Below are 27,295 nucleotides of genomic sequence, written 5' to 3' on the forward strand. Positions count from 1 at the left end.
TGTGGAGTAAAGGTGGTCGAGAATTTTTTTCCCCTGGTTGCACATGTGACATGTGAGCCAGATAGGGTTCAAAAGGGCAAAACGAACTGGCAGCAGACAAACAGAGAACACAGGTATACCTACACTGGGGATAATGGGGAAGATGGGCAACACCTGGAGGAGGGTGGAGACAATCACAAAGACAGGTGCAACAGATCAGGGTGTGACACTAACAGCATGGTGTATCGAAGCTGTATGTACTGAGAACAGAGGACTCTGCTGTATAAATGTAAAACACTATTTTTTTTGGCAATTTCCAATTACTATCACATTGAAAACATATCCTGTGAATACTGGTGTACTGTTTTTGGCACCAATGGCCTTTTTGTATATACATGTTAATTATTTCCTTGACAAATGGATGTATATGCCATTTCAATGAACCCACAATTAAATGAATTCATGAAGATGATCAATATTTAGAAAATCATCATGTTCCCCACAGTTCCTCCAGTCCTTGAGTCAGTTGTGTGTGGTGAATAGAACCTGGATTTTTTTTGAATAAGTGACCTGATCAGGAAAAACTCTGTTCCTGGTCAGGTCATGTAATAAAGGACAACTCCTGGCCCTACTTATGAGTCATAAATTCACCTCTGACCTAATTTATCAGCCCCTCCCCCATGACATCATGATGTAAATCCAGATCTCTCAGAGTTCATATATACTTATGTTCTGCTGATGACTTGTTGTCTTGCGTGGAGCAGCTGAGTTCATATCTCTACCCTCAGTATGCCGAGAAAACTCTCCCTTCTGCTGCTCTCTCTCTGTCTGACCTGTGAGTTCTGCAGTACTTAATTAGCTGTCTTTTATGGAATGACTGAACATTGACAATGTTTTTTGTAAACTCTCTTCTCTTGCTATCCTTAATTTTTCTGCTGCTTTCCCTGTAACACATTCTTCCTATTTCTTTCTCTCTCTCTCTCCATTAGGTTTAAATGGTCAGAGTCTGGAGTCCATTCCCTCCAATTCAGTCATGAAAAAGCCTGAAGAAGCTCTCAGTCTCTCCTGTAAGGGATCTGGGTATACCTTTAGTAGCTACAACACACATTGGATTAGACAACCTGCTGGGAAAGCATTGGAATGGATGGGTTACTCTGGATTAGGCCTAGGTAACCATGCTAAAAGCTTTGAAGGACGTATGGAAACGACTAAAGATAATTCCAACAGCATGATGACTCTGAAGCTGTCTGGTCTGAGAGCAGAGGACTCTGCTGTGTATTACTGTGCACGAGACACACAGTGGTGTGAGTGAGTGAAGGATCTGTACAAAAACCCCTCAGAGAATTTAACTGGCAGCAGAGTCAACAAAGAGCAGTAGAGCATCAGTACAACAGTGTAACATCTACTGAAGTATTATATTCCCCTGGGAGCCAAAAAAGACTTGTCAACAGAACTACTTGTACATCAATACAAAGTACACATTTCCCTGAGGAGAGGTGTAGTAAGGAGAGGGAGAATTGCATTACACTGTGTTTAAGATGTCTTATCTGCCATTTAAATCATGATGAAGCTTTTTATCATCCACCAAGGTTTCCCAAAGTTCCTCCAATTGCTGAGTCAGTCCAGATGTCTGATGAATAGAACCAGTCCACCCAATGACAGACTCAAGACCCAGGTTTTAGAACTGTTTTTTTGTATCGTGCTTTGTATTTCTATTTTTAATCTGATTTTTTATTTTTATTGGGCTCACTTGAAAAAGAGACCTTGATATCAACATGACTCCCAGTCAAAAATAAAGGTTAAATAAACTCTTGGTCCTACTGATGACTCAAAAATTCACCTCTGACCTCATTCAACAGCCCCTCGCCCATGACATCATGATGTAAATATAGATCCCTCAGAGTTCATATATACTTATGTTCTCCTGCTGACTTGTTGTCTTGTGTGGAGCAGCTGAGTACATATCTCCACCCTCAGTATGACAGGAAAACTCTACCTTCTGCTGGTCTCTCTCTCTGTCTGCCCTGTGAGTTCTGCAGTACTCCATCAACAATTTTTTTGTGGAATGACTGAACATGGACAATGTTTTTTGTAAACTCTCTTTTCTTGCTATCCTTACATTTTTCTGCTGCTTTCCTCTAACATGTTCTTCGTATTTTATTCTCTCTCTCCATCAGGTTTAAATGGTCAGAGTCTGGATCCCAGTCCCTCCAGTTCAGTCCTGAAAAAGCTTGGATAAACTATAAGTCTCTCCTGTAAGATATCTGGATTCACCTTTGACAGCCACAACACACACTGGATAAGACAGCCAGCTGGAATATCCCTGGAGTGGATGGGTTACTCTGGATTAGGCCTAGGTTACCATGCTAAAAAGTTTGAAGGGCACATGGAAACGACAAAAGATAATTCCAACAGCATGATGACTCTGAAGCTGTCTGGTCTGAGAGCAGAGGACTCTGCTGTGTATTACTGTGCAAGAGACACAGTGGTGTGAGTGAGTGGAGGATCTGTACAAAAACCCATCAGAGAATCTAACTGGCAGCAGTCAACAGAGGGCAATAGAGTGTCAGTACAACAGAGCCAACAGAGGGCAGTAGAGCATCAGTACAACAGAGTCAACAGAGGGCAATAGAGCGTCAGTACAACAGAGTAACAGAGGGCAATAGAGCGTCAGTACAACAGAGTCAACAGAGGGCAATAGAGCGTCAGTACAACAGAGTATCTAATGAAGTATAATATTCCCTTAAGGGTCAAAACTACAGAACTACTTGTACGTCAACACATGGTACATAACCAAAAGTATGTGGACATCTGCTCGTCAAAAAGCTCATTCCAAAATCATTGGCATTAATGTGGAGTTGGTCCCCCCTTTGATTCTATAACAGCATGGTCAGAGTATTAACCCCAATGGAGAAGTATTTCTATAAATATTTAGAAAATCATCCTCCAAGATTCCCTACAGTTTTACCAACCTCCCTGACCTGAGCAGGAAAAGCTCTTTGCCCTGGTTAAGGCACGGGTACATAGTTTGTCCGTGTCACTTCACATGTCATGTTATGAACAAAATAAAATAAACATACCAAAGAAATCTGCCTGTAGTATAAAACAGGCTTCAACGTAACTAGCTACTAGAATGTATATAGTATATATTTTGTGTATTTAATGTTGTTCATTATTTTCTTTCCCAGGTGTACAGAGTTATGAACTCACTCAGCCAGCCTCTATGACTGTACAGCCAGGTCAACCACTGACCATCTCCTGTAAGGTCTCTTCTTCTGTTGGTAGCTATTGGACAGCTTGGATCTGACAACCTGCAGGGAAAAGCATTGGAGTGGAATGGAAATGCATATTCTGGAGACACACAATACAAGGATTCACTGAACAACATGTCCGGCCTCTCAGTAGATTCTAGCAGTAATGTTGTGTTTTTAAAAGGGCAGAACCTTCAGACTGATGACACAACTGTGTATTTTTGTGCCTACCCTCACAGTGATATAAACCAGCACCAGAGCTGTATAAAAACCCATCCTCTTGGGAGACACTGTATAGAATATGGAAGCTGAAGAGCAGCTATGTAATGCTCCTCTTTTCCACCAATTGTATTAAAAATAAATGTTTTATCCATAAAATGCTCAGTAAGAATGTCTAGCCCATCTCCTTTGTAAATAAATCAGAGGAGTTATAGTCAATATACGAAATGCACCTGAAATAACGGGACAACTTATGCTAAATGGTGATAAAAAAGATTGACTAGCCTTACCACTAGGTTCTGTAAGAATACATGGGATAACATACCACAATTACTGAAATTATACAACATTATGACAAGCTATAGGACACAGCCATTCATCTTCCTTGGCCAGAATATGGTGCCATGACTCCATACTTCATCACTGCCACGACTGGAAGTAATTATTTACATTTACAAAAGGTATGTATGTAGGTATTTGAATGTATTGTATTGTATGTGCATATATTATGAGTATATTATGCATATAGAATGCATCCAGTGACACCTGTCTTTGCAGGACATACAGTATGCAAATAAACCCCCTCCCTCTGATATATAAATGACCTGTTCTGACCTTCCTCACTGCAACCACCCTGTCTGTACTCGGACGCACACTGCCAGAGATCCAACAGAGAAACATGTTTCTTACATCCCTACTCCTCCTGGCAGTCCTGCCATGTAAGTGGGGGGGATTTTAGTCTCTTTGTATACAGGACACCAAACAATGTATTAGTCAGTTGTTTTATCATTTTGTTAGTCAGTTGTAGTCAGTTGTTTTGTTGCCATTGTGACAGTTTTTGGGGAATTCCTCTCATCTGTCTTTCTCTACATTCCTGCTCTCTTTTAGATATACACAGCATTAGTTTGACCTCCTCCCCTGCTCAACTCAAACCTCCTGGAGATTCAGTGAAACTATCTTGCCAAGTCTCTGGCTATGTCCTGACAGACTATGGCACAGGTTGGATACGACAGCAGCCAGGGAAAACACTGGAGTGGATTGGGATCATCTGGGGTGGTGGATCCATCAACTCTGGAGCCTCTTTTAAGAGCAGATTCACCATCTCCAGAGACAGTAGTAATGTACTGTACTTAGACATCAGCAGTCTGCAGGCTGAGGACACAGCTGTGTATTATTGTGCAAAAACTGGAGGCACAGTGCAACAGCTCAATGGAAGACCTGGACAAAAACATCTTACATACTAATTTTCAACAAATACAGAGCAAGTTGGGTGTAGGTTCTTTTCAGTTTAAAAGTTGTGGTGTTGATTTCTAAACGATTTGACTCTAAATGGCACACTCCATGGTCATGAATTCAACACTCCTATAGTTAATTTAATGCTGATAAATACACCTTTTTTTGGTCAAATAAGGATTTCTAAAAAACAGTCCAATGGCTGTTTTTCTAAACATACTTTTGAGTCCCATCCTATAAGTGAAGCGTGAAAAGTCAATATGGTTCAGTGGGTTTTCTGAAATTTCTAATTGCTATCGGCTCCCGAGTGGCGCAGCGGTCTAAGGAACTGCATCTCAGTGCTAGAGGTGTCACTACAGACCCTGGTTTGATTCCAGGCTGTATCACAATCCGGCCGTGATTGGGAGTCCCATAGGGCGGTGGACAATTGGCCAGGCGTGTAGGCCAACATTGTAAATAAGAATTTGTTCTTAACTGACGTAAATAGTCAAATAAAAAATAATCACAATGTACCTGCCTTGTGCAAATTACACATAGCTTTCTAATTTTTTTACTAATTCATCTCACTCTCTCTAGCTTATATAAAACAGTCTCTCTGTGTGAATCATACAGTATCTCTCTCCCATCAGTTCAGCATCAACACAAAGCCTGTTCACTGATTCTCTGCTGCTGCTGTTGGCAGCTGTTTCCTGTCTCTCAGGATTTGGGTGTTTAATTAACAGACTTATAACATGTTTAAAGGAATATATTGTGTAATTAATGATTACATAGCTTTAAAATAGTTGTACTTTGAGATTGTTCTACATGATATTATGATGTTTCTTAACAGGTGTACACTGTGGTCTGGAGCTCACCCAGCCGAGTTCAATGGTTATAAATTCTGGAGTCTTTGGTAATCACCTGTAAGGTCTCCGGGTATTCTCTGACTGATAGCACCAACCTCTATAGAGTATCATGGGTCCAACCTGAAGGCATTATAACAGAGTGGGTTGGGAACATCTACTGTTTCACGATGCAGGCACAGCTTACAAAGATTATCTTAAACACAAGTTCAGCTTGACCAGAGACATTTTAAGAGGCACAGTGGCTTTAATAGGACAGTCTGCAGACTGAAGATTCAGCTGTGTATAACTGTTCTCATTACCACAGTGATACAAACAAGCACAAAATGTGTACAACAATCTCAACAGCCATGAGTAGAAAACAAACTCAATCATATTGTATTTCCCCCACAAGAAATAACATTTATAGATGTCTACTGTACATTGCAAATCAAGTGTTTAAACACACACAAGTAATGCTCAAATCATTCCTCTGTACATTTCACTCTACATGATGTGTTGTATCTTATTTGCTCTATAAGATGTGCCAATTCTCAATGAAATTCAGAGTTCATACTAGCTAGCTATAGTTAACCATCAATACTTCACTGAAAATATAATCATTACATTCTGATACTGATTCTGTGTATAACATGTCATAATGATACACGTCCCTTCCTCTTTTTTTATGACTCTTTCACTGCAAAGCAACTCTCCTCTCTTGTATGAAGAGGAATATCTCTCCTGCTTTCACTTAGCAAGTGCAGTTACCATCAGTTCAGCTTCAACACAAACCATGGTCCCTGCATCTCTGCTGTTGGTGCTGGCAGCTGTATCCAGTGAGTTTTGGGGGACTGATACATCAACCTTGGTGTACTAGGGAGTAATAGAGTTTTGGAGATGTAATTAGCAACATTATTAGTTTTGTTTGTTTTGTTTTACAGGTGTGTTCTGTTAGAATGAACCTCTCCTGTAAGGCCTCTGGGTATTCTTTAACCAGCACCAGCTACTGTACAGGAGTGAATCACCAACTTGTAGGAAAAGAACTGGAGTGGATCGGATTCATTTGTCACGATGGTAGACATATTACAGTGATAAACTGAAAAACAAATTCAGTATCTCCAGAGACATGTCCAGCATCACAATGACTTTAACAGGACAGAGTCTGCAGACTGAAGACACAGCTCTGTATTATTGTGCTCGTCATCCATACTGATACAAACCAATGCAGAACCGGTACGAAAACTCCATGACATTCATATGAATATAAAGGTATCCAAACACTAAACATGACACTAGAATACAAACTTTTAAACAATTAAAACACACATACTTTATACACAATTACTGTGTTACTACTGTGTTACTACGATTTCCATCAAATCTGCTCAAAGTATTAGTGTCACGCTCCCTTCTTCATTTGTTTGTTGTATTCTGTCTTTTCGTGTGGAGAGTGCAGATTAACTAATCATCCCTTATTTACTATTTGTTACACTGTAGAATAATAGTGAAGACATCAAAGCTATGAAATAACACACATAGAATCATGTATTAACCAAAAAATAGTTAAACAAATCGAAGTATATTTTATTTAAATAGCCACCATTTGCCTTGATGACATCTTTGCACACTCCTGGCATTCTCTCAACCAGCTTCACCTGGAATGCTTTTCCAACAGTCTTGAAGGAGTTCCCACATATGCTGAGCACTTGTTGGCTGCTTTTCCTTCACTCTGCGGTCTGACTCATTCCAAACCATCTCAAATTGGTTGAGGTCGGGAGATTGTGGAGGGCAGGTCATCTGATGCAGCACCCCATCACTCTCCCTCTTGGTCATATAGCCCTTACACAGCCTGGAGGTGTGTTGGGTCATTTTCCCATTGAAAAAACGAATGATAGTCCCACTAAATGTAACATGTGTAAAATATACTTGATGTATTTCACCGAAAATCATTAAAATGTATTTTAATTTATTATTTTAAGGTTATTTTAAGATGTATTACATTACTTTCAAGAGTGAATTATTTTGTTTGATTTATTTTCTAAATTGTGTTAATGCTGTGATGTCATCAACAGGAGCCAGGCTCTTACTCCTCAGTTTGCTCAGAGCATGATGAGGAGAGGTAGGGGTTACATATGCTCCGGTCTTTTGAATGCACATGTTCGCAAATGTTCACAAATTCACAAGATGAGACAATCAAAAGTTATATCGTCACTAATTTAGTGTTGCATTACTGTTTATAGGAATACATATTCATGTGAATGTGGATAATGTTCGAGTGCAACTTTGCAAAGCTAGCTCAACTATCATTAGCTTTGTGGCGGGAGGGGGTCTCTTTCAGGTGCAGACATCGTGAGTTTTTCTATTATATTCTCATTGGTTTTCTGCACTGTCTTTTATCAGGCATATATACTTGAATGGAGTCCAGACTGCAGTAGTAACTTTTGCTTTGTATTTGTATCCATTCCATGCAGGTATGTTGTGAAATGTGATGATTTTGTATTTCATGTTTAATATGCCTAGTTCGCTGTTGTTCATTTGTTACTTTCCCGGGAATGTCAAAAATGGCGCTGTTATTCCATTAGTATGCTTCAGGTATAATGGTACAATAACACACGCTCTAAGAATTATTTTACACTTATTAGCAATTTATTAGTGTATTGGTGGACAACATTTTATAAAATGTAATGAGTCTTTTGGAAATATGAACAGGTACATTTTGTACAATGTACTTTTTGTTGATACTCTTACACTACAGTTTGCTCAGAGCGTGATGAGGAGAGGCAAATATACTTGTATGGAGTCCAGACTGAAGCAGTTACATTTGCCTTGTATTTGTATATATTCCACACAGTCATTAAAAGAGAGACAACTGGCAGAATTGTGTCCAGAGCCTTATCTTCCACCTACACCTTACCAGAACACAACGCAGAAAGGTACCGGTGCAGAACCGGTTACATCAGGGCAAACCAGATGGGATGGTGAATCACTACAGAATGCTGTTGTAGCCATGCTGGTTAAGAGTGACTTAAATTCAAATTAAATCCCAGATAGCGTCACCAGAAAAGCACCATCCTCCTCCATGCTTTAAACATGAGTAGGTCATCCATTCACCCACACCGCGTCTCATAACAGACAGGCTGCAGTTTCTGAGGCTGGTAACTCTAATGAACTTATTCTCTGCAGCAGTGGTAACTCTGGGTCTTCCATTCCTGTGACGGTCCTCATTAGAGCCAGTTTCATCAAAGCGCATGATGTTTTTTGCAACTGCACTTGAAGAAATGTTCAAAGTTCTTGACATTTTCCGCATGGACTGAGCTTCATGTCTTAAAGTGATGATGGACTGTTGTTTCTCTTTGCTTAATTGAGCTGTTCTTGCCATAATATGGACTTGGCTTTTTACCAAATAGGGCTATGTTTTGTATACCCCCCTACATTGTCACAACACAACTGATTGGATCAAACACATTAAGAAGGAAATAAATTCCACAAAATAAATTTTAACCTTTTGTGACTAGGGGGCAGTATTTTCATTTGTGGAAAAATAACGTTCCCGTAGTAAACAGGATATTTTGTCAGGACAAGATGCTAGAATATGCATATAATTGACAGCTTAGGATAGAAAACACTCTAAAGTTTCCAAAACTGTAAAAATATTGTCTGTGAGTATAACAGAACTGATATTGCAGGCGAAAGCCTGAGAATAATCCAATCCGGAAGTGCCTCGTGTTTTGAAAGCGCTGCGTTCCAATGCGTCCCTATTGAGCAGTGAATGGGCTAACAACCAGATTACTTTTTTCACTATTCCCCAAGGTGTCTACAGCATTGTGACGTAGTTTTACGCATTTATGTTGAAGAATACCCGTAAGCGGCTACATTGCGCAACTGGTCACCTGATGGCTCCCAGAGTGATTCTCGCGTTCTCCCATTATTCCAATCGGTCCTACTGAAAAACCAATTGTCCCGGTGGATATATTATCAAATAGATATTTGAAAAAAACCTTGAGGATAGATTATAAACAACGTTTGCCATGTTTCTGTCGATATTATGGAGTTAATTTGCAATATTTTCGTGTGCAATTTCTGGGTGATTTCTCAGCCAAACGTGAAGAACAAACGGAGCTATTTCGCCTACAAAAATAATATTTTTGGAAAAAAGGAACATTGGCTATCTAACTGGGAGTCTCCTGAGTGAAAACATCCGAAGCTCATCAAAGGTAAACGATTTAATTTGATTGCTTTTCTGATTTCCGTGACGAAGTTACCTGCTGCTAGCTGGACAAAATGCTATGCTAGGCTATCGATAAACTTACACAAATACTTGTCTAGCTTTGGCTGTAAAGCATTTTGAAATCTGAGATGACAGGGTGATTAACAAAAGGCTAAACTGTGTCTCAATATATTTCACGTGATTTTATGAATAGGAATATTTTCTAGGAATATTTATGTCCGTTGCGTTATGCTAATTAGTGTCAGTCGATGATTACGCTCCCTCATGCGGGATGGGGAGTCATTACAGGTTTTTAAGAAGGCACACCTGTTAATTCAAATGCATTCTAGATGATTACCTCATGAAGCTGGTTGAGAGGATTTATTTATTTTTATTTTATTTATTTCACCTTCATTTAACCAGGTAGGCAAGTTGAGAACAAGTTCTCATTTACAATTGGGACCTGGCCAAGATAAAGCAAAGCAGTTCGACTCATACAACAACACAGAGTAAAACAACACATGGAGTAAAACAAACATACAGTCAATAATACAGTAGAAACAAGTCTATATACGATGTGAGCAAATGAGGTGAGATAAGGGAGGTAAAGGCAAAAAAAGGCCATGGTGGCAAAGTAAATACAATATAGCAAGTAAAACACTGGAATGGTAGATTTGCAGTGGAATAATGTGCAAAGTAGAAATAAAAATTATGGGGTGCAAAGGAGAAAAATGAATAAATAAATAAATCCAGTAGGGGAAGCGGTAGTTGTTTGAGCTAAATTATAGATAGGCTATGTACAGGTGCAGTAATCTGTGAGCTGCTCTGACAGCTGGTGCTTAAAGCTAGTGAGGGAGGTAAGTGTTTCCAGTTTCAGAGATTTTTGTAGTTTGGCAGCAGAGACCTGGAAGGACAGGCGGCCAAAGAAATAATTGGTTTTGGGGGTGACCAGATATATATATATATATATATATATATATATATACACTGCTCAAAAAAATAAAGGGAACACTTAAACAACACAATGTAACTCCAAGTCAATCACACTTCTGTGAAATTAAACTGCCCACATGCTGTTGTGCAAATGGAATAGAATACAGGTGGAAATTATAGGCAATTAGCAAGACACCCCCAATAAAGGAGTGGTTCTGCAGGGGGTGACCACACCCCACTTCTCAGTTCCTATGCTTCCCGACTGATGTTTTGGTCACTTTTGAATGCTGGCGGTGCTTTCACTATAGTGGTAGCATGAGAGGGAGTCTACAACCCACACAAGTGGCTCAGGTAGTGCAGCTCATCCAGGATGGTACATCAATGCGATCTGTGGCAAGAAGGTTTTCTGTGTCTGTCAGCGTAGTATCCAGAGCATGGAGGCGCTACCAAGAGACAGGCCAGTACATCAGGAGATGTGGAGGAGGCCGTAGGAGGGCAACAACCCAGCAGCAGGACCGCTACCTCCGCCTTTGTGCAAGGAGGAGCAGGAGGAGCACTGCCAGAGCCCTGCAAAATGACCTCCAGCAGGCCACAAATGTGCATGTGTCTGCTCAAACGGTCAGAAAAAGACTCCATGAGGGTGGTATGAGGGCCCGACGTCCACAGGTGGGGGTTGTCCTTACAGCCCAACACCGTGCAGGACGTTTGGCATTTGCCAGAGAACACCAAGATTGGCAAATTCGCCACTGGTGCCCTGTGCTCTTCACAGATGAAAGCAGGTTCACACTGAGCACGTGACAGACGAGACAGAGTCTGGAGACGCCGTGGAGAACGTTCTGCTGCCTGCAACATCCTCCAGCATGACCGGTTTGGCGGTGGGTCAGTCATGGTGTGGGGTGGCATTTCTTTGGGGTGCCGCACAGCCCTCCATGTGCTCGCCAGAGGTAGCCTGACTGCCATTAGGTACCGAGATGAGATCCTCAGACCCCTTGTGAGACCATATGCTGGTGCGGTTGGCCCTGGGTTCCTCCTAATGCAAGACAATGCTAGACTTCATGTGGCTGGAGTGTGTCAGCAGTTCCTGCAAGAGGAAGGCATTGATGCTATGGACTGGCCCGCCCGTTCCCCAGACCTGAATCCAATTGAGCACATCTGAGACATCATGTCTCGCTCCATCCACCAACGCCACGTTGCACCACAGACTGTCCAGCAGTCTGAATTTGCAAACAAATTCATTAAAAATCCTACAGTGTGATTTTTTTCATTTTGTCTGTCATAGTTGAAGTGTACCTATGATGAAAATTACTATTTTCTATTTGAAGAATATAAAATATATTCTGATTTGTTAAACACTTTTTTGGTTACTACTTGATTCCTTATGTGTTATTTCATAGTTTTGATGTCTTCACTAATATTCTACAATGTAAAAAATAGTAAAAAATAAAGAAAAACACATGACTGAGTAGGTGTTCTAAAACTTTTGAACGGTAGTGTACATATATACATATATTCTTACTTCTCCTAGATTTAGGACAGACACTTCCAACCCCTGTTTCTTATGATACATTTTTGACTCTCCTTTTTGCCATTTTTGAATGTGATATTCAATACGTTTCTTTGGGCTTTAGTAATAAAAGCAAAATCAATGTTATCAAATCATTTTTTTATATATATTTTTTTGATACCTAAATTGGTCCTAAAATTCCAAATCAAATAGTGAAATGATCCATAGTTTGACCGTCTTAAAACAATTCAATATGTCAGCTTAGCACCCCCACCCTTCCCCAGCGTCTTCGACTCTAAAGTAGTACCAGCTATAGTACAGGTTGAGTACGGCATCCTACAGGAAAAGCACTGTAGTGGGTTGGATATATATGTAGCAGTGTTAACATAAGCTGAGTACGTCATGGTTCCACCGGTCACCAGAGGGCGGCAGAGACCATCCTAGAGATATTGATGACACTCAGGTGTGTTCTATTGACTCATTATGATTCCCTGTTAAAAGAGGTATGTGTTCTGTTTTCCCTTGCAGAAGCTTGAATAGGGTGTGTCTGTCTCATGAGTGTGTTTGAGACTGTGTGTTTGTTGTTTTCCCAGTGGTGTTACTGTGATACTTTGTTTACCGGTTCTCAGTAAAGTATTATGTTTATCCTTTACCACTGATTTCTCGTCTGGTCTCTTTTCTAAACCAGGACCGGACCTGTGCAAAAACTGAATGTAATGGCGAATCAAGCACAAGTGCAACATTTGGCCCTCCATTACTCAATATAATATAATAATATGAATTGAAGAACTGCTCTACAAAATACAACTCCTTATTGATACATTAGTACAATAAGTCTATGTCACTATAACATGTACACCTTCAGTCCTCACCAAAACATTTCTCAACAGTGCCAAGGTATGTAGCATTTAGACACTAGAGCTACGGGGAGAAGCATTTAACACCATAGAGATGCAAATAAGTTTCTGTTCACATAGACCCAAGTCATCTTCCCTTTTCTGTTGTCTGATTTAACTGCCCTCCACAGACCATCTACCTCATTCAAGACAACCACTCCCAGTCTGTGCTCCTACTTTTACAGAATTCTATATCCCTCCCACAACGAGAGTTCTAGAATGTGTGTTCCTCCTGGCTCTCATCACAGGTGTGTTATCACAGGTGTGTTATGTCTTTCCAGTGTAGTAGACAGGAGGGGAGCTGTGCTACTTGGCTGGAGGGTCACAGTCATCTGTTTTTCAGCTGTTCAGGGGCAGTCACTCATCTCTTCTGACTCAGTGGTGAAGAAACCTGGAGAGTCAGTAACACTGTACTGTGTCTGGAATCTCCACTGGATCCGTCAGAAACCAGGGAAAGGACTTGAGTGGATTGGACACATTGACACTGGAACCACTGCTTATTATGCCCAGTCCCTCCAGGGCCAGTTCACCATCACCAAAGACAGCTCTAAAAACCAGCTGTACTTAGAGGTGAAAAGTCTGAAGCCTCTGCTGTTCATTATTGTGCCAGAGACACATTGAGACAGAATCCTGCAGCACCGTACAAAAACGGATCAACACATCCCAGTATGAGAGGCAATGAGTGGCAATGTTGTTGTTCAGACACACTCTCTATGAGAGAGCAGAAGTGCTAAACAGGAGTGGAAAAAACACTGATATCAAGATTATCCTGATAAAATAATCCACATACAAGATAACTGTGAAAAGCACATGATTTACATGAATTTACATGAATTGAGTTCATATTATCTATTCAGTTTTCAGTATCTTTATCAGACATAGTTATATTAACGTGATCAGCAAACAGAAACGTATGAAAACTAAAAACAGTGATGGACTATTTAGAGATCTTTGGGGATCTCCACAATAGATTCCCAGGAAGGGATAAGAAGTAAGAGATACATCTAATTGTCAAATAATTATTTCATCAGTGTTCATAAACTCCAATTACATTTATCTGTCTGATACCCAGAGTTTGTAAAGTTCTGGTCTTAAATAAAACAGACAGAATTCCCAGCTCACAATTGATCAGGTTCCAATTAATTTGCGAGAGCTCCCAAGTTTTCACAATTACAGTCCTTATATAATTTCTAAACTACGCACATACATACACACAAACATGGATTTTCACATGAGTCTAACCACAGTTTATAACCCCTCAACTGACAGTTCTAGGCTCCCCCAAACACCATAACTCTGGAGGAGCCCTCCCTGGCCTCTCTTATCTCCACATACATTCCTTTCTTCTAGGTACATGCCATATAACCCCTTCCTAATGGACAAACATTATTTAATACTACAAGAAAGACAGGGTAGAATTCTCGCCAGTTATAGTACAGTATACCTAATTTAGTCATTATTGATAAAAATCCCATAACACTAATTCAATACAACTTGTATTGTCGCACATAGGGAAATGTACTTGTTTCAGTGTAGTTCAGCATTGTATAAAATCAAACAAATCTAGTCTGAACATCCCATATGTAAAATCTGAAAATAACGGAGAGCAGAATAAAGGACAGGGAGGAGAGAGAATCGAGGAATAGAGCAGAAGATATCTCCCTCTCAGTCTCTAAGCCTCTAGAGGGTGGTGTATGCAAAGTATCCCTCCCATTTAACTCTATAATCAGACACTCAGCTCTGGCCTTATCATTATAGGTAGCTTGGACTGACATGACAGTGAGCCCTGCACTAACCTGACTATCACTAAACAATGGAACGGATGACTGTCTGGTGTTTAGTAGTCATGGAGATGTCCATACACAGCAAGTGGGCATGTGTTATGTTCACTAGAACAGTTAACATATTGTGTGTTATGTTCACTAGAACTACTTATTAAGAACAGATAACTAAAACATAGGGGTGGGTGGAAATGGTAATACTACCACTACTTATAATAACAATAATAATGATAATAGAAATAATACATGGGACTTATATAAACTCAGCAAGAATATAAACGTCCTCTCACTGTCCACTGTGTTTGTTTTCAACAGTGTCTGTGTTTGTTTTCATATGTAAATATTTGTATGAACATAACACGATTCAACAACTGGGACATAAACTGAACAAGTTCCACAGACATGACTAACAGAAATTGAGTAATGTGTCCCTGAACAAAAGGGGGGGGGGGGGGGGGGGTGTCAATTTCAAAGTAACAGTCAGTATCGTGTGTGGCCACCAGCTGCATTAAGTACTGCAGTGCATCCTCCTCATGGACTGCACCAGATTTGCCAGTTCTTGGCTGGTGGCATTGTCATGCTGGACGGTCATGTCAGGATGAGCCTGCAAGAAGAGTACCACATGATGGATGAGAATGTCTTCCCTGTAACGCATAGAGCTGAGATTGCCTGCAATGACAACAAGCTCAGTCTGATGATGCTGTGACACAACGCCCCAGACAATGACGGCCCCTCCACCTCCAAATTGATCCCACTCCAGAGTACAGGCCTCGGTGCAACACTCATTCCTTTGACGATAAATGTGAATCCGACCATCACCCCTGGTGAGACAAAACTGCCACTCGTCAGTGAAGAGCACTTTTTGCCAGCCCTGTCTGGTCCAGCTATGGTGGGTTTGCACCCATAGGCGACGTTGTTGCCGGTTATGTCTGGTGAGGACCTGCCTTACAACAGGCCTACAAGCCCTTAGTCCAGCCTCTCTCAGCCTATTGCGGACAGTCTGAGCACTGATGGAGGGATTTTGCATTCCTGGTGTAACTCAGCCAGTTGTTGTTGCCATCCTGTACCTGTCCCGCAGTTGTGATGTTCGGATGTACCGATCATGTGCAGGTGTTGTTACACGTGGTCTACCACTGCGAGGACGATCAGCTGTCCATCCGGTCTACCTGAAGCGCTGTCTTAAGCATCTCACAGTACGGACATTGCAACTTATTGCCCTGGCCACATCTGCAGTCCTCATGCCTCCTTGCAGCATGCCTAAGGCACATTCACGCAGATGAGCAGGGACCCTGGGCATTTTTCTTTTGGTATTTTTCAGTGTCAGTAGAAAGACCTCTTTAGTGTCCTGAGTTTTTGTAACTGTGACCTTAATTGCCTACCGTCTATAAGCTGTTAGTGTGTTAATGACTGTTCCACAGGTGATTGTTCATGGTTCATTGAACAAGCATGGGAAACAGTGTTTAAACCCTTTACAATGAAGATCTGTGAAGTTATTTGGATTTTTACGAATTATCTTTGTAAGACAGGGTCCTGAAAAAGGGACATTTATTTTTTTGCTGAGTTTAGTGCTTTTCAAGGATCCAAAATAATAATACGTGGGAGATGCAAATGTGTGTCTGTTCATGTATACCCAAGTTCTCCTCCCATTTCAGTAGTCTGATATAACTGCCCTCCACAGACCATCTCCCTCAGCCAAGACAAACACTCTGAGTCTGTGCTCCTACTTTTACATAACCTTAGAAGACTCCCACAATGAGAGTTCTAGAATGTGTGTTCCTCCTGGCTCTTATCTCAGGTGAGTTAACAGGAGTTATTTCTGTTCATTGTAGGAGACAGGAGAGGGGCTGTGCTACTTGGCTGGAGGGTCACAGTAATCTAAACTCTGTCTGTTTTTCAGCTGTTCAGGGGCAGTCACTCACCTCCTCTGAGCCAGTAGTGAAGAAACCTGGAGAGTCAGTAATACTGTCATGTACTGTGTCTGGACTACCCCTGAGCTGGTTACACTGGATCCGTCAGAAACCTGGGAAAGGTCTAGAGTGGATTGGGCGCATTGACGGTGGCACTGGCACTGTATTTGCCCAGTCTCTCCAGGGCCAGTTCACCATCACCAAAGACACCTCCAAAAACCAGCTGTACTTAGAGGTGAAAAGTCTGAAGACTGAAGACTCTGCTGTTTATTATTGTGCCAGAGACACACAGTGACACAGGATCCTGCAGCGCCATACAAAAACTGATCAACACTGATCACAGTATGAGAGGCAATGAGGCGCATCCGTTTTTTAAACACACACACTACAACACTGTCCACTGATATCAATGTTATCCACATAAAACATTCACACACATTATGAACAGTGAAAAGCACACTATTTACGTGAACACAGAAGTACATTTTTTGCAACTCAGACTTCATATTAGCTATTCTTTTTTGAACATCTTTATCGGACAGAAATATATTCATGTGATGTCAAATAACCAACAGTATCAATAATACATGTGGTCATTTAGTAAAATTATAATCAATGTCAAGCAGCTCAAACCATTTGTTTTGTAATGCCTTTCAATTAGGTAAGCTTATTTGAATGAAATCAGATTTCAAATGTATGCAATTCAGAGGTATTACATCAGTAAACAGAAGAATGAACATACTTTTGGGTAGCATATAAGGGTTATTCATTTAAATATTGTCATGAACCAAGTACAGTACAGCTCCCACTAGTTTAGCTTCAAAACAAACCGTGATCCTTTCATCTCTACTTGTCAAGTCTACTCCCACTCCTCCCATCCAGCGTTCAACGTCGTTACGAGAGGCGTTGCCTTCAACTAGTGGAGGATACTCTACCACCAGTCGATCCAGCGAGCCAGCACACCAGCCCATTCAGCAACCTGCCCTGTTCAGCGATGACCACTTGTCCTTACCGGATAAATATGATGGCACCCCATCTAAATGCCGTGGCTTTCGACTACAGTGTTCCCTATACGTTGCGCAACAGATGGGAGCTCCTACCACTGAGAGGTTGAAGGTTGCCTCCGTTATTTCTCTGATGACTGGGCAGGCGTAGGAAAGGACCACGGTTGTCTGGGAGAGAGGAGGAGTTGTCTGGGAGAGAGGAGGAGCTGGATTCGTATGAGTGGTTCATGGCTCGGTTAAGAGGTATCTTTGATCATCCACCGGAGAGCAAAGAGGGGGTGAGCAGATGACTGCCGAGTGCGTGCTCACCTTCCAGACACTAGCAGCTGGGGATGGCATGAGTCGGCACTTCGTATGCTATTCAGAAGAGGGTCAATGAGGTGACGTATAGATCACAGATTCCCAGTGACTACCGTATCTCATCTTTTCATGTCTCCCTTCTCAGGTCACTGGTTCCTTGTCCCCACGACACCCCTCGGACTCCCTGGACCTCAAGGGAGCTCCCACCTATGCAGTCAGATCCCTACAGGACTCCCAATGTTGTGGGGGTCGGCTGCAGTACCTTGTGGACTGGGAGGGGTATGGCCCAGAGGAGCGGTGTTGTGTTCCGGTGGAGGACATTCTGGATCCCAACATCATCTGTGATTTCCACGTTGCTGGTTTTCGAACCACCGGTCCTGGGAAACTTCATTATGCGCAACTGCGCTTCATCAATACGCACGCCTGGACTCCATTACCTCCCCTTTTATCTGGCACTCCCTTAGTTTCCTTCCCCAGGCAGTGTTGTTTGTTGTTCATGTCTAGACGCTACTCCTACATTGTATCTTTATATTAAACTTACAAAAGAAAAGAAGAGCCGCATACTCTAGGAGCTCAGATGCAATATTTTAATAACCTAATAACCAACGTTTCGACAAACTTAAACTTACCACCTGCTTCTCGACTGTTACAGTACTGCTGCTGTTGGCAGCTGTATCCTGACAGTTATTCTGGGGATGGAAGGAAATGATGACAAAGAAAATTATATTTATAATAGAAGCAATTCTATCAACAGCATTAACAAGTATTACTGATGTACATGTATTTAGTCAGCCACAATTGGTGGCTGACTAAATACTTTTTTGCCCCACTGTACGTTATACTATATATTATATTTTCCCGTTCCCTACTGCCCTATAAGATGGAGTCAATGCAAAACTCTGAGCTCTTCCATCACTACTTATCTCACTGAAAAGTGGAGGAGACGACTGAAGCACTGACTAGACTGAGGAACAGAGACATACTGTACTAAGAGTTCATCATGACATTTACTATTGTGTTTCTACTGATGACAATAGGCTCGACAGGAACACTTTTAGACCATTGTATTTGTAACAGAATGTTTGCTGAGGTGTTGAGTCCAGGTTTGATCTCAAATAGTACTTTTTTTTCTCCAGAGGTGTTCAGGGTCAGACACTAACTGAGTTTGGACCAGTGGTAGAAAGCCTGGAGAATCCCACAAACTGACCTGTACATATTCTGGGTTTGGTGGAAATATGAATGCAGCTTGGATCAGACAGGCTCCTGGGAAAGGACTGGAGTGGGTTTCCTATATTAGCAGTGGTAGTTGTTCTACTACCCCCAGTCAGTTCAGGGTCGGTTCACCATCTCCAGAGACAACAGCAAGCAGCAGGTGTATCTCCAGATGAACAGTCTGAAGACTGAAGACTCTGCTGTTTATTATTGTGCCATAGACACAGTGACACAGGAGGCTGCAGGGCTGCACAAAGACTGATCAATCACTTCTCTCACTTTGAGAGTCTGTTTTTCTGATCTCCAGTCGCTGTTAACATAAATCCCATGGCCCTATCAACACTAGGTGTGTAGACACATCATACTCTTAATTATACCCATAATATACATGATTACTTTATAAACATAAAACATATACATGACAACCTGTCAAGATAACTGTATGAATATCCTTAACCGAAAACCTTAAAGCCATTCAAAGTGAGTCAATAATGTTAAAGTATTGTTAAAGTATAGATGGAACAAGTTAAGATGGAACAAGTATACTGTAGATGGAACAAGTTTAGATGGAAAGAGTTTAGGTGGAACAAGTATAGATGGAACAAGTTGAGATGGAACAAGTTGAGATATAACAAATATTGATGGAACAAGTATAAAAGGAACAAGTTTAGATGGAAGACGTATATTGTATTAATCCCAATAGATTGTCATCCTGTGCTGCTCTGAGAAACAATTTTGCCAATATCAACACTGAAAGAACACCTCCTTCTCAGTCTCTATTTAAGCCAGTAGAGGGCGGTCTATGCAAAGTCTACCTCCCCTTCATCCCTTAAAATCAGACAGGCAGCTATGGCCTCTTCATTATAGGTAGCTTGGACTGGCAAGCCCTGCACTACTATCACTGTGCAATGGACCTGATGACCGTCTGGAGTTTAGTTGTCATGGTGATCCATACACAGTAAGTAAAGTATTACATGGTGACTGATGAGTGAGTATCATGGTTAAACTCTAAATGAGCGTAAATACCAAAAATCCAACTGAATGTTGAAATATTTTTTGTTTTGCAGGTGTTCAGTCTGGATCAGTCTCTTTCTCATGTGAAAAGACCTGAAGACACTGTTAAATTGTCGTGTAAAACATCTGGGTTTACAATGACAGGCTTCTACTTGCACTGGATAAGGAAGAAACTAGGCAAAGCACTGGAGTGGATCGGGAGAATGAATAGCAATTCTCCAGACTACTCAGACTCCCTCAAAGGCCAATTCAGACTGACTGAGGACGTCTCCACAAGCACACAGTTCTTAGAGGCCGAGAGTCTGAGATCAGAGGACTCTCTTGTTTATTGTTGCGCTCGAGAGACACACTGACTGAAGCTGGTGAATCATCTGTACAGAAACCACCCTAACAACATGGATAGGTGTTGTACTACTTCCTCTCTTTGTGTCACACCATAATAATACTGAGTATCATTACTGTAGAGAATACAAAAATATCACAAAGAACTACACACTAAAAGACTCCAGCCTCTAACATCCCAGGTGTCTCTTGCCCTTTTTGTCACAAAAACACGTTTTTATAGACCCAGTGCAGTCAAAAACTAGATTACTCTGTGTTTTATATATTTCCACACTGAGTTTGGAATAATACTTTGAAATTGTGAAAATCATGATAATGCCATGTTAGTGTAAGGTTTTGGGGGGAAAAAAACAGCTGAAATTCCAGCCTGTTTAGGCGGGAGAAAGTTTTTACCTTCCATGGTGACATCACCATGCAGTAAATGAGTTAATACACCGATAAGAAGGAGAGTTGCAAACCTCTCTGCCAATAATAGCACATTCTCTGTTTTCCCCTCCCCACTCAGACCACTCCCAGACAGTCCTAGCAAAATTCTTGCTTGATAAATTGCTATTTTTATCTTTATTTAACTAGGCAAGTCAGTTAAGAACAAATTCTTATTTTCAATGACGGCCTAGGAACAGTGGGTAACTGCCTGTTCAGGGGCAGAACAACAGATTTGTACCTTGTCAGCTCGGGGGTTAGAATTTGCAACCTTCCGGTTACTAGTCCAACGCTCTAACCACTAAAGCTCCTTTTTTTATACAGTTGTCATTGAAAACAATCACAGTATGGTTCTTAATAGTTACCCAGGAATTATTTCAAATTCAACAAATGATTTAGGCCATATGAACCTCCTCCCTATCTCAGACTCTATCTAATCCCTGTTTATCATCCCAACCATTGAGGAGGAGTCAATGCAAAACTGACCTCTTCCATCACTACTTATCTCACTGCAGAGTGGAGGAGAGGATTAAAGCTCTGGCCAGATTGATGAACAGAGACACATCATAACTACTAATAGTTCATCATGACGTTTACTATTGTGGTTCTTCTGATGACAATGGGCTTGAAAGGTGAACAATGTTAGGCTGATTATATTTGTAAAAGAATGTTAGCTGAGGTTTGGAGGAATTTTATCTAATGATAATTTGTCTCCACAGGTGTTCATGGTCAGACACTGACTGAGTCTGGACCAGTTGTAAAAATAACTGGAGAACCACACAAAGTGACCTGTACAACTTCTGGGTTCACATTCAGTAGCTACTGGATGGCTTGGATCAGACAGGTTCCTGGGAAAGGACTTGAATGGATTGCCATTATAAAATATGATAGTGCTAAAATCTACTACTCCCAGTCAGTCCAGGGTCGGTTCACCATCTCCAGAGACAACAGCAAGCAGCAGGTGTATCTCCAGATGAACAGTCTGAAGACTGAAGACTCTGCTGTTTATTATTGTGCCAGAGACACAGTGACACAGGAGGCTGCAGCGCTGTATAAAAACTGGACAACACTGATCTCAATATTGGAAGCAATGAGATGAGTCTGTGCTCCACTCTGTGTCAGCATCAACCTCATGGCATTAACAAAACACATACTGGTCTACACATAACATACTCACATAGACAGGTTATACACTCACTTATATCTAAAATAATATATTAAAGATATGCCTGCCATTGTTATATAGGAATATGAAAAGAGTCATGAAACTCAGCAATACAAGTTGAAATACTAAATATGTATATACATTTGAGGCACACCAACAGAGTGCTATTCTGTGCCATTCGAAGAAACATTGAAGACAATAATAGTGTTAATAATAATAGAGTTCAGCAAACAAAAAAGAGAACCCAGAATTAGATACATTTTGTAATTCATTTCAGTTTTCATATTGCAGGTTAATGCAGCGTATAACAGTCATACTTAATCAATCTACTGAAAGTACATTTTTGTTTTTCCTCTTTTACAGTACCAACTCTCTCACCTTTATGCAAAATGTCTCGCCTCCCTGTCTATAAAAATGAATATTTGTCTCTCAGTATGAGTTAACAAGTCCAGTTCACATAAGTTCAGCTTTAACACGAACCATGTTCTTTGCTTTTCTGCTGCTGGCAGCTGCTTCCTGTGAGTTTTTGGGACTGATACATCATCTATAATCAGAACAATAGTCCACAGTAAAATGTAATAGATAGATAGGCAATATAATTTAAATAGCTAAATGCAGTACTATACAGTATGTAAACTTACTATATATACAGCAGGGTTCCTCAACTGGCTGTCCTCAGGATGAATTGCAGGTGATTATATTTGTCCCCCCATATTTTCTGAGCAAAAAAAGATAGAAAACTATTTTAAAAATTACGAATTGTAGTTTTTTGAACATGAAAGACTGTAAAAAGAAACACAAATCAGCTCCAAGTCATTTTAATTTTGAACATCTTCTCCAAAGTATTCCCAAGCTTAATAGAGATATATACTGTATTTGATCGTATACAAATGTAATGTAGTCAAATGTAGTCAAATATTATGTCTGTTTGGGCTTCTTGAGGTCAATTTGCAGTCTACAAATGATTTGTAATTATGTTCCAGCCCCTGACCATCTGCTCAAGAAAAAGCAGACCTTGGCTCAATCTAGTTGATGATCCCTGTCAGATATCTCTAGTTTAAACTGATGGATTTTTATGGGGATTTGTTTATTGATAACATCAACTCAGTTAACAACATTTTGTATAGAATTTTAATCAGTAATACAGGTTGGTGCAGCTTATAACAACCATACACAATCTGTTTTTAGTAGACAAGAGCAGCTTCCACCAGTTTATCTTCAACACAAGCCATGTTACCTGCATCTCTGCTGCTTCTGGCAGCTGCCTCCTGTGAGTTCCTCTTGGGTGAATACAAATACACATACATTTATTATTGTTATTATTTCAAAAGACCAATTCATTATTAATGCTGAGTTACTTTGGACCTTCATCAGTTATTTTCTTTTTCACAGGAGTGAACTATGGAGTTGAGCTCACCCAACAAGGCCCAACGGCCATAGAGCCTGGACAATCTGGCCCTCAGATTGTGGGGGGGTAGTGCTCTTTTCTCTGGTTCACGTTCGCTCTTTTGCAGGTTTTACTATATCGTTTCTTCCATCCGAGAAAATGTCCTCATCTGCTTGCGTCTACCTCCCCTATATAAATGTGTTTTGGTACTTTCCTTATGCACTGCGCTTTAATCTGTGCTAACTTTTACTATACCACAGGTCAATATATTCTACCAGTCTTATGGTCCATCCAGCCCTCTCTCCACCTTTCATAGTGACAATAGTGGTAGGTGGTTCATTTGTCCAGGTCTGCAATAGGCTATAGCAATCATGGCACACATAAAAGCATTCATTTGAATCCATAAGAACAAACAGGAATAGCTGATAGGCAGCGGAGAAGCCAGGTGCATCATTGAGCATGAAGGAAGAAGACATGAGACAAGCAGCACAAAAAGCACCCCTATTGATCTTGTTAAGGGACAATATAATTTTCTTACCTAGACTGGCAAAATTCTACTCTTGGCTGCTGTGAAAATGTCATTTGAATAATTGCACAAAAGCTTTGTGGTTTGAATGTTTCATTCCATTTGGATCAGTTGTCTGTCTACTCTAGACAGTTTATAAGGTCTCGAAAGGCACATTAACAGGCCAATCTGACTGTATTTTTTCTTCTGACACTGAGAATGTAGGGTGGAGGAGAGGACTGAAGCACTGACTAGACTGAAGAACAGGGACACACCATAACTTCTGACAGTCCATGATTAAATACACTATTGCTTTACTACTGATGATTGTAGGGTTGACAGGTGACCAGTTTCAGACTGATTTTACTTGAACAGATTGTTCAGTTGGGTTTTGAGTCCAGGAATGTTCTCTAATGTAACTTTGTCTCCACAGGTGTTCATGGTTAGACAGTGACTACAGACTGATATGAAAGTCTCTAGGGACCAGTTTCTCCAGAATAAAATGAAGCCTAGTCCTGAACTAAATGGAGAGCTCAATGGAGAATCGGCATGAGAAGTTATTTTCAGTCTATGATTAGTCTTAATCTGTATCTGGGAAACTAGACCTAGGAGTCTATTTTCCACACTATCAACTACCACATGGCATCAACAACATACTGTACACTGGTCTACACATATCATACTGTCATACACAGGTTATATATAATCTAAATGATATCTAAAATAATACAAAATCATTATTTTGAATACGTAATGAGCTGAGTATAGATCCTTCAGACACCAACAGTTAGAAATACACCACAGTCCTATGTGCTGTGACATTCCAGGAAACACTGACAACAATAACAATGTAGTTAAAAATGATAACATACTGTAAAAAAAAATGTAATTCATTTCAGTCAGGATTACAGGTTGATGCAGTTTATAACAATCATATATCAGTTTTGAATGAAACATGAGATTTTCTCTGTATGTAAAGAGGAGTGTCTATCTGTCGACAAGTGCAGCTTCACTCAGTTGGAGTAGACAAGTGCAGCTTCACTCAGTTGGAGTAGACAAGTGCAGCTTCACTCAGTTGGAGTAGACAAGTGCAGCTTCACTCATTTGGAGTAGACAAGTGCAGCTTCACTCAGTTGGAGTAGACAAGAGCATATTCAATCTCTCGGACTAGACAAGAGCATCTTCACTTAGTCGGACTAGACAAGAGCATCTTCACTTAGTCGGAGTAGACAAGAGCATCTTCACTTAGTCGGAGTAGACAGGTGCAGCTTCCACCAGTTTAACTTCAGTTTAGCTCAAAGTGTAGGAGAGATTGACTGCATCACTACTTGTCTTTGTGAGAGGTATTGACATGTTGAAAGCAGTGAGCTGTCTGTTCAAATGACTAGCACACAGCTCAGACACCCATGCATACCCCAGAACATGCCACCAGGTGCCCTAGTCCAGAACAGACTCAGGGAAATGCACAGTGTTACACAGAGCCATGACTACATGGAACTCTTTCCCACATCAAGTAACTCATGCAAGCAGTAAAATCAGATTTAAAACAGATAAAACAACGCGAACTATGAAGAGACACACACACACACAGGCACATACACACGCATACTCACACACACGCTAGCACACACTCGATACAGTCACATTTTAAGAATGTTGCACAGTGGTATAACACATGTTGTGTTGTAGATGTGTAGTGGTGTACTGATGTTATATGATGTACTGCTTTATTTAATGTTTGTGTTTGTTTATTGTCTGATGTGCCTTAATGTGTCTGGACCCCAGGAAGAGTAACTGCTGCCTTGGCAGACGCCAAAGGAGATCCAGAGATCCATAAGTTCTGTGCATCTCTGCTGCTACTGCTGCTGCATCCTGTGACTTTCTATCCATATGGGGGGATACTATTTCAAAAGCCCAGCTAATTAGTAACGCTGAGTTATGCTTTTCCTCCACAGCTGGCCACCTTGTCATCCCCAGGTCCAAGCTCCAGAGCTTCGGCTGCAGGGCCTTCAACAGAGTTGGATCTGGAACTCCCTTCCTCCAGCCATCCGTGACTCTGAATCCCCCCCCCCCCATGCGCACACACACACACACACACACACACACACACACACACACACACACACACACACACACACACACACACTAATGCACTACATAGAGACAAGCTAATGCACTACATAGACACTCTTCTCTCCACCATACTGAGCACCACCTAACACAAACCCTTCCCTAAACCGGGCTCGTATTGAAAACCAAACCCTACCCTACCCATACACTGATACTGTACATCCCACTCATTTCCTTCCTTGAGCCCATCCCTCTCTTTGCTCATGTTCTTGTTCAGTTTAATGTTGACTCCTGTTTTTTTGTTTCACTTCTAAAATTGTAAAGTGACTTTGGGTCCTTGGAAGAGCTATATGAGTCCCATGTATTATTATTATTATTATTATTATTACTTTGAAACATCATCAATTGTTTTGTTTTTTCACAGATATGCACTGGAGCTCACCCAGCAAGGCCCAATGGCTATAGAGCCTGATAGTCTCTGACCCTCTCCTGTAAGGTCTCTGAGTATTCCTTGACTAATGATAACTAAGCAACAGCTTGGATCCAACACCCTACACACCGGGATGGAGCAATTAGATTCAAAGATTACCTGACAAACAAGTTCAGTGTTTCCAAAGACCCTGCTAGCAGCGTGGTGACAATAACAATCCATGTCTCAACTGTCTCAAGGCTTAAAAATCCTTCTTTAACCTCTAAGGTACTAAGCTAACATATGGAATTGTTTTAATCTGATTTAGAATTTTAGGACCCCTGTAGGTATAAAAATATATATATATTTCAATAATGTTTTTGATAAAATATTGAATTTGACCTTTCCCACTATAGCCCATAGAAACGCATTGAATAACACATTTATGAATGTAAAAAAAATCAAACGGTAAAAAAATTATCAAAAGGAATAAGGTTTTGTAGTGTCTGTCCGATATCTAGGAGATATCTAAGAAATCCCAGGAAATATTGTGTTTTTTGGACACATATTTAACCCCTCCATGCTTCCATTCATCTGTATGGGTTACCTTCAGACAAGTCCTTTTTGTTGGTGAGAGTCTCCCCTTTCCACAGTGGGGAAATATTAGTTTGTGGCCCAAACGGTTCGGACACTACATATAGAAGTTGGCACATCAGCGTTACTGACTTCA

General features: G+C 40.8%; 1 protein-coding gene and 2 gene segments (V, D, J or C); all 3 read left to right on the plus strand.

Moving 5' to 3' along the window:
* The window catches only part of LOC139365083 (Ig mu chain C region membrane-bound form-like), a 202,522-nt gene that overhangs the window by 91,437 nt on the left and 83,790 nt on the right, over nucleotides 1-27,295 (plus strand).
* LOC139424160 (Ig heavy chain V region 914-like) lies at nucleotides 4,078-6,719 on the plus strand. The segment is given in 3 exon segments: nucleotides 4,078-4,168; nucleotides 4,338-4,645; nucleotides 6,585-6,719. Coding segments are annotated over 3 exon segments (483 nt in total).
* The window catches only part of LOC139365082 (uncharacterized), a 181,973-nt gene continuing 171,195 nt past the window's right edge, over nucleotides 16,518-27,295 (plus strand). Inside the window, exons 1-2 of the mRNA XM_071102453.1 lie at nucleotides 16,518-16,622; nucleotides 16,725-17,025. Of these exons, the coding sequence (XP_070958554.1) occupies nucleotides 16,580-16,622; nucleotides 16,725-17,025 (344 nt within the window). The 5' untranslated portion in view covers nucleotides 16,518-16,579. The remainder of the gene's footprint in view (nucleotides 16,623-16,724; nucleotides 17,026-27,295) is intronic.

This window comes from Oncorhynchus clarkii, chromosome 13, assembly GCF_045791955.1.
Source record: "Oncorhynchus clarkii lewisi isolate Uvic-CL-2024 chromosome 13, UVic_Ocla_1.0, whole genome shotgun sequence".
NCBI lineage: Eukaryota > Metazoa > Chordata > Actinopteri > Salmoniformes > Salmonidae > Oncorhynchus > Oncorhynchus clarkii.